The sequence below is a fragment of the Pan troglodytes genome, chromosome 2 (assembly GCF_028858775.2).
Source record: "Pan troglodytes isolate AG18354 chromosome 2, NHGRI_mPanTro3-v2.0_pri, whole genome shotgun sequence".
NCBI lineage: Eukaryota > Metazoa > Chordata > Mammalia > Primates > Hominidae > Pan > Pan troglodytes.
The window spans coordinates 8816318-8830525 of record NC_086015.1 but is presented as its reverse complement, the minus strand read 5'-3'; the positions used below and the strand labels follow the sequence as shown (position 1 = coordinate 8830525).

Below are 14208 nucleotides of genomic sequence, written 5' to 3'. Positions count from 1 at the left end.
GTTTGGGCCCCGGGGTGGACACCTTGCAAGTTTCCTCCATGCCCTTCCTAGACTGGCTCAGTCCCCAGAGAGGAGGTACCCTGGTTGGATTGTTCAAATTCTAGCGCACTTGACTGTGTCATAGTCCTGGGAGGTGGTGATTTCGAAAGGGCTATGGGTTACAGTATAGTAGAGGCACAAGTCTCTCTTCTTCCTCCTCAGAGGTTGGAGAAGTCAGGTGAGGCCCAGGATGCAACGTGCTCTACAAGAAGAGCTGGTTCTAGCTCTCCCAAAACCTTTGTTCCCTGATACAGCAAGACAGGTGACTCAGGTCAAGTTGTAGTGGGAAACTCTCTTAGAGGTGAGACAGATTCCCACAGCCCTGCCTCCATAAGTTCTGGGGGGTGTGGTCTTTAGACCAGTGGTTCCCAAATCCATGTGGAGATCAGGTTAGTTACCATACTGATTCTTGTCCATAACTCAACCCCATTTCACTGGAATTGTGGTGTGGGGTCAGTGACCAGAACCTGCACACAAGCAGTTCCCCCATGATCTTGGTGTATGCAAGGGTCAGGGATCACCTCTGCCGTCTCCTGCTATCAAGAGCCTGCCTGCTTCATATAGTCAAGTGGACTATGGACAAGTGCTTCTTCCCACTGAAGGAAGATGATCTGAGGTGTGCATCTGGGTCCAGGAGGGAAAGGAGGAGTAGACAAGGAGGCCTCCTGGCAAGAACTGAGTTCTAGACTCCAGGGCTACCCAGCCTAGTTCACCAGAGTGAAGATATTGGGTCTGCATGGAAAGCCCTTGGTAGTAACAAAGTGTCCCTGGCTTTGCATCGATCACTCCCTAGGGAAACCTGAAGAGCTGGGTGGCTGGCCAAGGGCAGGATTTGAGAGCTAGGTCATGCCTGGTCACTTCTCTTTACCATTTAAGATCTATTCGTAACTCTTTCTCAGTAGATTTAGAATCTGGAGTCAGGAGAGCATATTTCCGTCCTTCTAACATCCCTAAAAAGCTAGGTGACCTTGTTCACACCTCTTAAACCTGATCAAGTTTCAGTCTTCTCCCCAGTGAGTCAAGGAGCTCAGTGAGATAATCTCCAAGGTCCTTTTCTCCTCTGAAATTCTGTATCACAGACATCTAAAGCTCGCCTTTTAAGGGCTCTAGAGGACAGAGCTGGCCCTTCAGTCAAGCTCCTAGGCATTAATGATAAATCAAAGATATTTGCTCACATACACTGGCATGGTTGGCTAATCAGTGAAATGATGTGTTTTATTAGGATAGCCCAGAGACCTGAGACATCAGGTCAGAACACATTCTTGAAAAGTCTCCATCATGAACATTTCATATTGCCCAAAGGAGTCTGTCCATTCTTTAAAATCTTTGTTTCAACACTGATATTGAACTTGTGCATTTCCTCATTAGCAAAACACATCATTCCTTACTGCTCAAAGCCTGTAGAGAGAAGTCTGTGTTCTCTTGGATTCTGAAAGACAGTGCAGGTACAAACGGACCCACAGGCTCAGGGACCAGACAGATCAGGATGAAAATTCCAGCTCTGCCACTGGTGGCTGGAAAAGTGACACAGTCTCTCTGAGCCTTATTTCACAGCTCCCCATCTGCAAAATGGAGATACACCAATGACTTTGCAGAGGCTTTGTTTTTTTGTTTGTTTCTTTCCCCCAGAGAAGATTGTAAAGCTTTATTGAAAGAATTTAAGTCACATTTTCAATATAACACCAACATGTGTGGCTTCAGCTTGTCTTCTTTTTAACTTATGGCTGCCCAGCACCTGCTTCTGTAATTTTAGCATTCCCTAGATTAGGTGGAGTCTCCCCTTTCACATTATGGCCATCTCCACACTCACAATGCATCATGACACTTTTTCTTTTTTTTTGAGACAGCTTGCTCTGTCGCCCTGGCTGAAGTGCAGTGGTGCGATCTTGGCCCACTGCAACCTCCGCCTCCTAGGCTCAAGCCATTCTTGTGCCTCAGCCTCCCAAGTAGCTGGAATTACAGGCGCGTGCCACCACGCCTGGCTAATTTTTTTTTTTTTTTTTTTTTGTATTTTTAGTAGAGAAGGGGTTTCACCATGTTGGCCAGGCTGGTCTTGAACTCCTGACCTCAAGTGATCTACCTGCCTCGGCCTCCCAAAGTGTTGGGATTACAGGCATGAGCCACTGTGCCCAGCCACATGACACCTTTTTTTAAAAAAAAAAAAAAAAAACACAGATCTGATTGTAATGCCCTCCTGGGGAAAACTCTCCAGTGGTTCCCCATTGCTCTGGGGATGCAGCCCAGACTTCTCATAAGGATGGCTGATAGGACCCTGTGAGATCAGGGCTGCCTGCCTTTCCCTTCGGATCTCCCTCTGCACTGAACTCTATGCCCTGAGCCTTGAAGCCTTGCTTAGCCCCTCCGGATCACCTAGAATCTTCCCACGTCTGGGCTTTCGCTTGCTGTTATTCCCCATGTCTGAAAAGTTCCTCTTGCTAGTCTCTACCTGTTTCATCCCTCTGTTCCTTAGGGTCTGGGTTCAGATGAAATTTTTTCAGACTAGGCCTCTGTGACCACCACGATCTACAGCAGGTCTCTCTGCTGGACTTTCTTATGATGCCTCCCACCTGTCCTCGTGAATTCGTGATGAATGAGAGGTTGCTCAGTGTCCTCTTCCCCACCGGACCACAAGCAGCAATAATGACTGTCTTGGCCATGGGATGTCCAGCACCCAGCCCAGGACCTAGCACACAGTACACACTCACATTTCTATTGCTCAGATGAATGAATGCACGCCAGCCCCAGAGCAGGGCATTGCACACTAATGGCCTCAACACAACCCCATGCCCTGAGTTTACTCAGCTTTTACCTCTATCTGCGCCGTGTGCTTGGCATAAAACTCCAGGGCTTCATCTCCGTCCACTTGGCCACCAGGTTTCAGCATGCTCTGAAGTTCTTTGTTATGCCGAGCCAACTAGAATACAGGGACAGAGATACAGGAGGTTGGTGTCTCTTCACAACAGGAACACAGAAACTCCTTTCTAATGTTGGGTATTTAAAAATGCATAATAACCAGCAGCAAGCCAAAGGGCAAAGGTGCCACGAGGCTTGCTCCATCCCATCATGGCGTGCTGTGCACAGGCGCTATTTTGGGAGCTTGGTAGAAAAGCATGGAAAGCTCGTGCCCACACATGGTTCCACTTTCCCCCGATGTCATTAGCCAGGCAGGAGGGAGATGGGGCTTTCTGTGTAGCCTAGGGAGCCTCCATTCGGAATGTTCAGAAACCTTCTCGGTGGCAGATGTGGTCATGGAAGGGAAAAGAGGCAGGAGACTGTTTGAAATTCTTTAACCAGTGGGTGGTAACAGGGGCCCACCAACCTCGGGCCCAATATCATCATTGTTGTGTATCTGGTTCCCGTATCTGAGTTTAAAAGAGGTGGACGGGACAGGAAACACAAGGCTCCAGCAGGGTTACAGCCTGCCCCTACCCACCGAAAGCTCAAGGCACGTCGGCATCCAAAAAGAGAAAGGCTCTTCAAAAACCCAGCCGCTTGGAAGGAGAATTATGAAACATGGCATTTTGGTGCCAGGGCATAAAGTATTGCCGTATCCCCAAAAAGGGAAACAAAAGGAAGTCATAAGGACAAGTTCCCACAGATTTCCAAGTGCAATATGCAAGGAAGCTGAAGTTTATTTCTTTAGATTGTTAAGAGAGGCTCATCAATATTTATAAAAGCCTAAGACTCCTTTCAACTGTCTCCAGACAGAGTCATAAACCATCCAAGTATCACTGCTTGGGGGTGAATGCTTTTAAGAAAGACGGGGATTTCCAACTACATGACCCTATCACTGTGGAAAAATGGAAACGTCCTGGAACTCTGCACACTGGGTCAGGTTGCCACGAGCACCTGTGAGCCGCAGGCTCATGAGTACAGACAGTCCTAGGTTAAAGTCATAAAGGAAAAGCAAGACTGGGGGCACCCTCCAGCTCGGAATTTTGGACCTGTAGGGAGGCAGCATCCAGAGGAGGCACAGGAGAGATCATACCTGATGGGCTAATATGTAGATGTTGTGCCCCACGTTCCTGGGGGACGCCGCCCCATCCTCACCGTTTTCTCCATCCTCAAATTCCACTTCACCTTGCATGTAGGCTTTCTTGATCACTTCCACCTGCAAGAAGAGCCAAGGGAACAAAAATCCTGTTTCGAGGACGACCCACACATGACTGGATGGACAGCATGCACACTGGCTGTCTCCCCTCCCAGGGAAAAGGCTGTTCCGCACTCTCTCCTATCGGGCTTGGACACAGCCTCAGAATCCTTCATGACACTGGCACAGGCAGTCAATACCAATCCACCTCTCCTGTCGTGAGAAATGAAACTCATTCACTCTACTTAGACCAAGAGACATGCTGTGGCTGGTTAATGTCCTTCTTTAGAAGGCAGCAATGGCTTTCAAGCGCCTTGAAACAATAAATATGATATGAATGTAGGCTAGAAGCCAGACTTTTCCTATCTCAACATTTCCTCCCACCAACATTCCCCACTCCCAGCCCTTTGCCATTTCAGGAAAACCTAATAAGAAGTCTATTCACATTTAGGAATAGCTGGTGAAACTATTTTTTCATTTTTAAAATTTTCCCAGTGCCCAACAGCCTACTCCAAATGAAAATAACAGCACGAACTAGTATTACCTACTGAGTACTTACTATGTGCCAAGGACTGTGTCTAGGTGTTTAACATTCTTTCAAAAAAATTTAATGCTCACAAACATTTATAAGGTATCAGAGATTCCCCTCCTTTTTTTGAGACAGGGTCTTGCTCTGTCACCCAGGCTGGAGTGCAGTGGTACAATCATGGCTCACTATAGCCCTGACCTCCCAGGCTCAAGTGATCCTCCTGCCTTATCCTCCCAAGTAGCTGGAACTACAGGTGTCCACCACCATGCCCGGCTAATGCTTTATTTTTTTGTAAACACAAGGTCTCACTATGTTGCCCAGGCTGGTCTTGAACTCCTGGACTCCAGTGTTCCTCCCACCTCAGCCTCCCAAAGTGCTGCAATTACAGGTGTGAGCCACTGCACCTGTTTCCTTATTTATTTTTTTAGTGGATGAGGAAATAGAGTCAAGGAGATAAAAGAACATTCCTAAAGTCACAGGTAGTGAGCTGGGATGTGAACTTGGCCCTATTACCCTCCACAGCTGCAAGACTCGGCTCCCGGAGGACCACACACTTGGCTTGTCTCATGGTTTGAGCACATTTCTCAGAGCATTTCTGTGCCTGTCTGATTGTTCCCTCAAGTTTCTGTCTCAGTTTCTTGAGAGCAGGGACTGGGTCTGCTCATATCTGAATCCTTCCCCTAGGACCCTCCGCAATGCCCAGGACAATGTAGGGTGTGGCCAACACGTATCAAATGAACACATCATTCATGATTGAATCATTTCAAGAAGAAGAAAATACCTTCAACCTCTAATTTGTACTAAAAATTATAATCCTCTTTGATGATTCAGTGGGCATTTCTGCCTCCCCCATTGCCACGAGGCCATTCCCATGAATTATTTGTCATTATCTAATACCAAAGGCCACGTATGTCAGTACGGACACCAAGTCAGGCCCTGGAAGTAACGGTGGAGACAAGAGAGCCTCACTGTCTGAGCTTGTTTCCCTGCCAATTCTCTCAAATACTAAATTGAGCAGACAACATGTTACATGCGATTTGAGGCCAGGAGCATACACACGTATGTACGCACACATGCATGTACACACGTGTTCTATTTGGATTCCTAGAACAGTGTTTGTTCCAGGAAGCCTGACTCTTCCTATGAGCCAGAATGATGTTCTCCAACCACCGGGGGGCTGCCCAAGAGCCGGTGCCAGCCACCTCACTGGGTGTTGACATTTTCCCCACCTGGGATAGGTCAGAGAGCTGGGGCATGTTCTTGATTCCTGGGAAGCCAGATAGGGTCCCTGCATAGTCATTCCATCCCTGCTCAAGAATGACAAACCTCGCCTCCCCAGTGACCCCCAGTTACATAAGCTTGTTATGTAAACTCAGAGAGGCCTTCCATCTCGGGCTGAGAACTTACTCCCTGACCTCAGAGATCAAAGAACTGGGCTGCTCTTAACTTTATTTAAAAGCATACATAAAGGGACTTTTGCCTGGCCCCCAAATGCACATTCAGGTCACCAGGAGGCAGAAATGTTTTGGTGCCCTCATTTAAGTCTGTCAGTTACAGTTTATTAGCGTGGAAAAAAAGTCCAAATAGAGAGCTCTGCCCTCAACTCATGTCACCGTCTCTGAAAGCTGCTCGTCTCACAGCCTGCAACACTCTCCCAACCTGCAAGTCACAGCCAATTGTGACTATCACCCCTCAAAAATAAACCAGATCGTGTTTTCTTTAAATGAAACAAACAAAAAATCCAAACGTCAGCAACCAAAAAACATTTCTGTAGCTCAGACTCTTGGCACCAAGAAGAGACATGAATTCTTCAGCACTGGACAAAGATATGGCTCCAATACCAGCAGCAAACGAGGAAAGAAAGGAAAAGGAACTTCCGTTCATTAAGGGTGTATCAGGTGCTGGGCACGGTGCTAGGGCTTGACATGAATCTTCTCATCTAGTCTTCAAAGCAACCCTCTGGACTAGGTCATATTATTATTATTGTCCTTTTATGGATCAGGAAAGTGCAGCTCAGAGAAGTCTAAGGTAACACAGCAAAACAGGCAGAGCTATGGACTTGAACTCAGGTCTGCTAGGTTCCGTAACCACACTGTCCCCCATGAGGGAAAAACAGAGAGGGAGGCTTCTCCATGTGGTTTACGCCAAAGGGAGAGGGTAAAATAGCACGTATTCAATGTCGTATAGGTTGGTGCAAAAGTAATCGCGGTTTTTGCCATTACTTTCAACGGCAAAAGTAATAGTGGTTTTGCCATTGAAAGTAATAGCAAAAACCGCGATTACTTTTGCACCAACCAAAATATTTCACTTCTCTACTCAGTCAGAGGCCTGAATTCAATGTTCCCTTTATACTTCTGACTTTGGGAACCTTCAAGAAAGCTCCAGGAAGCAGATCCTCTGCTCTGTCCCAAATATCGTCGCAATGCTCCTTGGTGCTACCATCAGATCCGTCACCCGACTCACCAGTTCCTTGGGCCTCATGTTATAAAGTATCCTCTCTGCGTTTTCACTGTCGTGCCTGCTTTCCATGATGGCCAGGAGCAACTTCGAGGCATTGTTCTAGTTGGAGAAACAAAGGGAGAGGAAATGTAGAGGGGCTGCTTGGGGGCCCGGCCTGAATGCAGGTGCCAACTGGCACATGGGAGGCATCCCGGCTAAACAGACGAACATTTCACCCCGTGAGGAAGCTCCGGGTTAAGGACATCAAAATCCATCTGCACCAGGCAGAGAACGTCCCCCTTCAGACCCCAGATACGTGTGCAGAATCTGATTTCGGACAAAGAGGCACATATTTGTCAGGGCATGTGTGTTATGCCCTAATGTTAGCTGGTACAAGTCCTAGAAGAAATTGGGAATTTACACGTGGGTGCTTACGGATACACTGTCACCCTCATGGTGACGGTGGTTGGGAAGAAGCTGCTACTACACAGATCTGTGCTGCCTTCCGGGCAGGTGTGGTTACAAACTGTTATTTGGCCTTGCAGGCCACAGAAGACAGGTAATAAAGGTAATTCTTCCCTGTCTTAAAATATTTCTATTAGCTCTCATAACCCCTAATATAATGAGTACATCTGACACTAGTTAACAAATGTGACCCAAAGGAACAATGTATGCAGGCCAAGCCCTAATTTCCCATTACATTAAAAACACCCATGTTCACCCCCCACATCCTGTACTTCCTGGCTTGACTTCATTTTAGGCCCTGGGTCTATGATACTTTGTATGCTTCTTTACGTACAGGACTTGAAAGCTGTTGGGTTTTTTTTCTTTTTTTGGACAGTGTGAGTGGTCTTATTTCTTCCCCTAGTTTAGGTCACAGCAGTTGAGTCAGGGTATCATGCTATCGCAGGGCACAAATTTCTATCATCATCCATAGATCACTGGATTAGTTGAAAAAGTCACTCAAATGCTGACCAGGAGCACATGAACTTCTGTTTATTTCGGACTTTCTGATAAATGGTGGCCAGGTACACGAGCTTGAATGTGTTAAAATTCATTCTAAAACACAATTTGTCAAAAGGAATTAAAAATAGCGGAAAAAAGTCCATTTAAACCACACACCCAAATCGACTGTCAGTGTGGACTCTCAGTTCTAAATAGTAAAGAAAAAATAACTGCCATTCCCACAGGTTTCTGTGTTCCCATCTTTCCTAATGACCTTTCCTATGACATCCTTCATGCAATAAATACAGCTCAACCTTTCAGCCAAAACCCTGTAGTTCTAGGCTCTTTCATGATAATGATGAAGTGCTCGCTGCTGCGGATGGGCAGATAGAGGACAAATCTCAACATGCCCTGACATGGGAACAGTTAAAAAGGAAATGTGTCCAGAAAGGCTAACATGTTTTGAAATATACTTTAGAAACCTGATGCCTGCAAGCTCAATTGTTAAAACTGAATCACGGGATTCTCAGAGAACCTATGGAACCCCTACATAGAAGGGAGGGTTTTCTGGGTATACTTTAGAAGTCAACATCAATTTCTCAAATATCCAAAAAAGGCCAGCTTGGAAATGCTGCAGGTTTAGCACCTAGAAGTCACGATTTTCATTCCGTTAAGCTGTTTGAGTAATAGAGAGTCCAAATGTCAGTGGGGCTTCCACATCAGTCACCTGCAGTCCCGCATTTGTACACAATACAGAGAAACTCAGCAGAAGCCTGCAGGCACATTTTTGGTTTGTGTAATTTTCCTTATTTTACACCAACATTATTAACCACCCTTCTGCTAAATCAGTGACAAAAGAGAAAAAGGTATTTCCTTGATTAAGTAAAAATACACGTTTGTTTTTTTGGGTTTTTTTTTTTTTTTGGTCCTAGATAGGCTTAGTTGTACTATTCTTCAACCGGCCCTTTTCCCTCAAATGGGGAAAAATCAGAAACCAGAGAGGGAATGGCGTTTCCACTGTTTCTCTCTTTGTGACTTTCAGAACCAAGGTATTTAGTACTCGATGCTGTTGGGATTCACTTCTTAGCTTGGAGCAAGGAATCTTCATTCTGTGTGACCTAACAGTTCAGAAGCTCCTATCCCCTCATGAGATACCTTATGTGGAAGAGAAAGGTTGGAGTTCTGCATCGTAGTCAGCACTAGCAACCTGGGTCATTCATTTAAAGAACTATCTTTAATATTTACTCTCATGGCTAATTGCCCATGTGCATATGCCAAGGCAAAACACAAAAGTGACTGTTTCCAAATGACTGTCTTCTGCTTTTAATTCCTACTTGCCTTCAGTTCTAACACGAGGTCCATCCTCTTCTTTCCCAAAGGATTGATATCATTGAGGATCAGGGCTGTGATGATGTCAATGCCATTGGATTCATGGGTGGCTATGCAGTTCTGAGCAAAGACACACACAGACATTCACACAAACGCTGGTCATAAATCAGACGTCAAAGGCCAACAGGCTGAACTGCTATTTCAACACAATGCTTACCACTCCCAGTAATGTCTCTAGGGGAGAGCTGCAAATTTTCCGTGAGAAAGTGGTAAGAATAAAAGACAGATGAAAATCTCTAGTTTCAGAATTAACAGTAAACAGTAGGAAAGTCCCCATGCACTGTAACTGATAAATTGGTTGTGTCTAATCCAAATCATGCAGCACAGCTGGCTTTTGTTCTTAAGGGAAAATATGGTGTATGACTGATTCTGGGTTCTGAACCCTTTTTCCCCTTTCAAGGTGTGTTCCATTTTCTCTAAATCACTCTTTTTGTATTTTGTACTTTAGCTTAAGGCTTAAGCTTGGAAAGCAAGTTTCCTGTTTAAGGCACACAATATCAAAATTAATCATCTGCCCCCAGGTAACATCTCCGTTTGCAGCACAATCCACTCTGATCTGTTCCTTTCAACAGGCCCCTATTTGGCAGAGAAGCAAACTTGAGGTAATAAGGAAATTCACTTAGATGTCAAATAAAGCCTTTCCCCAAGCCTGTTGTATTTTTTTGTTCCTTTTCATTTTAACTAGGACTACACCATCTGCTTCATGAGGGAACCGGGAGAGGAAAGTGCATCTCACAAAATGCTATTCTCACATTCACAGACAACTGAGACCAGGTTTTTAATAGACAATGAGTTGTCTCTCATAAACCATTCTCCTCTGAATGAAGGGCCTGGCTCCCCAAGTCACACAAGTAACCTTCCCTGGCTGCTGGGTTTAGCACTGACCATTTGAAGCCTTGGTCATCTCTCTCCAGTTAGGATGAAGCTATAATTTGGTATTAAAAAACATACTTGGCTGGGCGCGGTGGCTCAAGCCTGTAATCCCAGCACTTTGGCAAGCCGAGGTGGGTGGATCACGAGGTCAGAAGTTCAAGACCAGCCTGGCCAATATGGCGAAACCCCATCTCTACTAAAAAAATACAAAAATTAGCCAGGCATGATGGCATGCACCTGTAGTCCCAGCTACTAGGGAGGCTGAGGCAGAAGAATCGCTTGAATCCAGGAGGCAGTGAGCCGAGATTGCACCACTGCACTCCAGCCTGGGCATCAGAGTGAGACTCCGTCTCCAAAAACAAACAAACAAAAAATCATACTCAACCTAGCACAATGCAAAAACTCACAAAATCCTTAAGATGCCATGTATAAGCAATGACTCTACTCAAGACAAGAAGTTATTGGGTTGTACTCCCAAAATATTCTTCTCTGAGAAACCAAAGTCAAGACTATCTCATCTTTCTTTTCCCTGAATGTCCATGATGTTTAAATCTCAACTATAAAAATGTCCTTATATTACTTTCAAGCTGTCTCACGTGTAGTAATTTTCTTCTCTCTAGCTAGGCTTAAACCCCCTTCCAGTAGTCACTCTTTGAAATCCCCTAGTATTTAAAATAGGTCACTGTCTTTTGGTTCTCATTTCACTCCTGCTTTATTGCCTACTCCTAGAAATCAAGTTAAATAGTTGGACATTCAAACCAGATCAAATGAAGCCAAACCTAGCCAAGGAAAGAGACCATGGACTGTCCCTCCAATGTCCTTCATTAGGAAGGTTCTGAAGTATCATGAAACACCATGGCTATTTCTCAACTGCTGGAAGACAGCCTCCTGTCCTACTGACTCCCTAGGCCAACAGGCACAGGCTTCGTGATTTCTGAACTAGTCTCTGTCAACATTTCCAAAATGGGACACTTTTTTTCCCCATCCCAAAACAGAAATTTAATTACCTGGTTCTCATGGCAAGGTCCTTGACAGTATTCGGTCAGACTTTCCAGGGTTTGGTTGATAAGCGCTACGTTCTTTTCATTTATATACAAGCCCAGAAGACCAAGGCCTCCAGTTGTGCTTCCACAAATACAGTCCAGAAACTGCAGGGTCTCACATACCAGATTGTAGTTGGTCTTGTTATTTTGGCAACGGAGGAAGTTCTGCAATTGGGTAGTCCCCAGGTTCGGTGAGCAAAGGCAGAGGAAAGAGGGAAACATTATTCATCCTGCCATTTTGATAGCCTCTAATAGGTTGGTAATTATACAGAGAGATGCCACGTGGGAGAGCATGGAAGAGTCAGTATGCCCCCCACCACCACGATGATAAACCCATGCACTTGGTGTATGGCAATGGCCCTCAACAATGCAACCTGCTCTCCAAGGTGTAAGTATATGGAATGCAGTGCAGTTGACTCCTATAATCTTTTTGAGTCCTCATTTCTCCATTCACTTCTTAACCCTTCTTCTCTCCTGCCCACCCCAGCTTCCATCAAGTGTTGAGTTCAGAGGCATCTGACATTTCCAAGGGCGGCGGTTTTGTTTAAAGATGATGGTTTGATCTGAGTGCTGAATGCCCGGAGCCCAGCACTAGGGACAGTTCACCATAAAATGGGGGTGTGATCAGCTGGCTTACTCCCAGTGCCATGTGGAGGGAGCCTGGATTACTTGTTTGGCCATTTCCACGATTAAAGGAAGGAGTGACAGTGAGTAAATGTCTGTGTGCTTGTGTGCATGTGCCTGAGCAGGTGTTCTCCAGGTGAGTTCTAAATGTAAACAAGAGGCACAGATAGGAGCAAGACACTTCCTCAACAAAATTTAAAAAGCCACATTCACCCAACTTGAGAAATAGAGTATTTTAATGAGGAGATTTTTGTCAGAGGCTCCAGTAATCTGTTCTTAAAAAGAAGCAAAAATTAATTATGTATGTTCTTTTCCTCAGTTACCAAAGCGACATGCTTACTGTAAAAAAAAAATGGGCAATACGAAAAGATAAAATGGACATGATCTTTGACCCAGTAATTTCCACTTCTATGAAGTATTCACTTCTACTCACAAAGTATGTATTGGATGTCCACTATAGTACTGCTTGTGACAGTGAAGAACTGGAAACAACCTAATTGCGCACCAATTGAGGAGTAAATAAATTACAGTATATCTACATCATTTAATATTATAAATTAGAAACACCAAGTAGATCCCTGTGTGCCAATATGGAAAGATCTCTATGACACACCGTCAAGTTTTTTCAAAAAGGCATATAGATTAATATGTAACAAATGTTCCCGTTCCAATATATAGAAAAAGGACTTGAGGATACAGTGTAAATCAACAACCAATTCTCTATGGATGAAAGAGAGGCAACTCTTGTAACTAAATACTTATTTTCATTTGGTCTTTATAAAAAGGATATATCCACACATTCCTTGTATAATTAAAACATTTGTAAATGCACAGGTTAAGAGCTGGTAACCAAGTTCAGTGCTTGACTCATCACCAAACTAACCACCTCCTTTCTCCCCACTACAACTTAACCCAAATCCCTTTTGCTCCACAACAAGTTCAGGTCCAGGTGGGAGGTGGAGGGAGAACAGATGATTTGGGACTGTGTGGGCTCGATTGTTTCTCTAAGGGAAACCAGAGGAGGATTTCACAGCCATTTCTGCCTTGCTCCAGCTCCTCAGGGAAGACACTACCTGTTTGAGGGGTTGGCTCAGCCCCGCTCTGTGCAGGGGCGCTGGAAGAGTGTTTGGGACAACTCTGGAGAGGGCCTGGCTGTCCACGGCTGAAATTCACAGCAAGGCTCTCCTGGCCCATCTGTCTGTCAAACTTCTGTTACTGCTCCCAGTGAATTTAAAAAGGCATATAGATTAATATGTAACAAATGTTCCCATTCGAATATATAGAAAAAGGACTTGAGGATACAGTCTAAACCAACAACCAAGTCTCTATGGATCAAAGAGAGGCAACTCTTATAACATCTGAGAGGCAACTCTTATAACATCTGAGAAGCAACTCTTATAACATCTGTCTCTCAAACTTCTGTTACCACTCCCAATGAATTCATTTCATTTAATTCAGATTATTTCAACCAGTGTTTACAACACACTTCAAGCACTCCTCATTCTCTGCCTGGCCTCCAGGCTCCCACCAGGCAATGCCCTCTGCCTGTTGCTCTCGAGGCCTCCACCCTGAATGACTCCTCTTCCTTCAGGACGTGGTCTAAAGTCACTTCTAGGAAGCTCCTCCGACCCCTGAGCCCTACTCCAGTGAGATGGGAGCACCGCCCGTCGCCTCTTCCAGCCTTCCTCACTCCTGTGATGTGCGTACAGAGGGACCGATCAACTCACCAAGGACCACGTTGACAGTGCTGGGTGCCCAGCAGCTGGCACAGGGACTGGCACCTACCAGCTGCTTTGTAAACACTGGATGAAATAATCTGAACTAAATGAAGTGAATGGAAGGAAGAGGACTGGGAAGTCCTCAAGGCTAGCTGGGCCCACGTGTTTCAAACTCCCCATGAAGACAATGGCTGCCCATTCCTGAAAGCCTCTCCCATCTCTCATGGCTTTCAGAGTGTCTGGACGGAATCTGTCCCAGACTCAGATCCATTTCCTCTGGCCCTCTCCATAAACAGAGGCCCACCACTCACTACGAGGCACAGGGAACTCCTTCTTAGAGAAGAGAACTCCCCTTCAGCATGTACCACCCTGCCTTGTCCAAGCTAGAGAAATCCTGCCCTTTTTGCAGTCTTCCTTGAAGAGCCTGGGACAAAGTTGAGATGGGTGGGTTAAGGAAATGGAAGACTTCAAGTCTGTGCTTAGACAGACTTTGGTGGAAAGAGATCAGGACCTGCATTC

General features: G+C 45.3%; 1 protein-coding gene across 1 annotated transcript in view; it reads right to left on the bottom strand.

Moving 5' to 3' along the window:
* The window catches only part of ITPR1 (inositol 1,4,5-trisphosphate receptor type 1), a 354044-nt gene that overhangs the window by 60687 nt on the left and 279149 nt on the right, over positions 1-14208 (bottom strand). Inside the window, exons 47-51 of the mRNA XM_054680363.2 lie at positions 11312-11512; positions 9381-9491; positions 7122-7217; positions 4028-4150; positions 2849-2953 (exon numbers count right to left, since the gene is read on the bottom strand). Of these exons, the coding sequence (XP_054536338.1) occupies positions 2849-2953; positions 4028-4150; positions 7122-7217; positions 9381-9491; positions 11312-11512 (636 nt within the window). The remainder of the gene's footprint in view (positions 1-2848; positions 2954-4027; positions 4151-7121; positions 7218-9380; positions 9492-11311; positions 11513-14208) is intronic.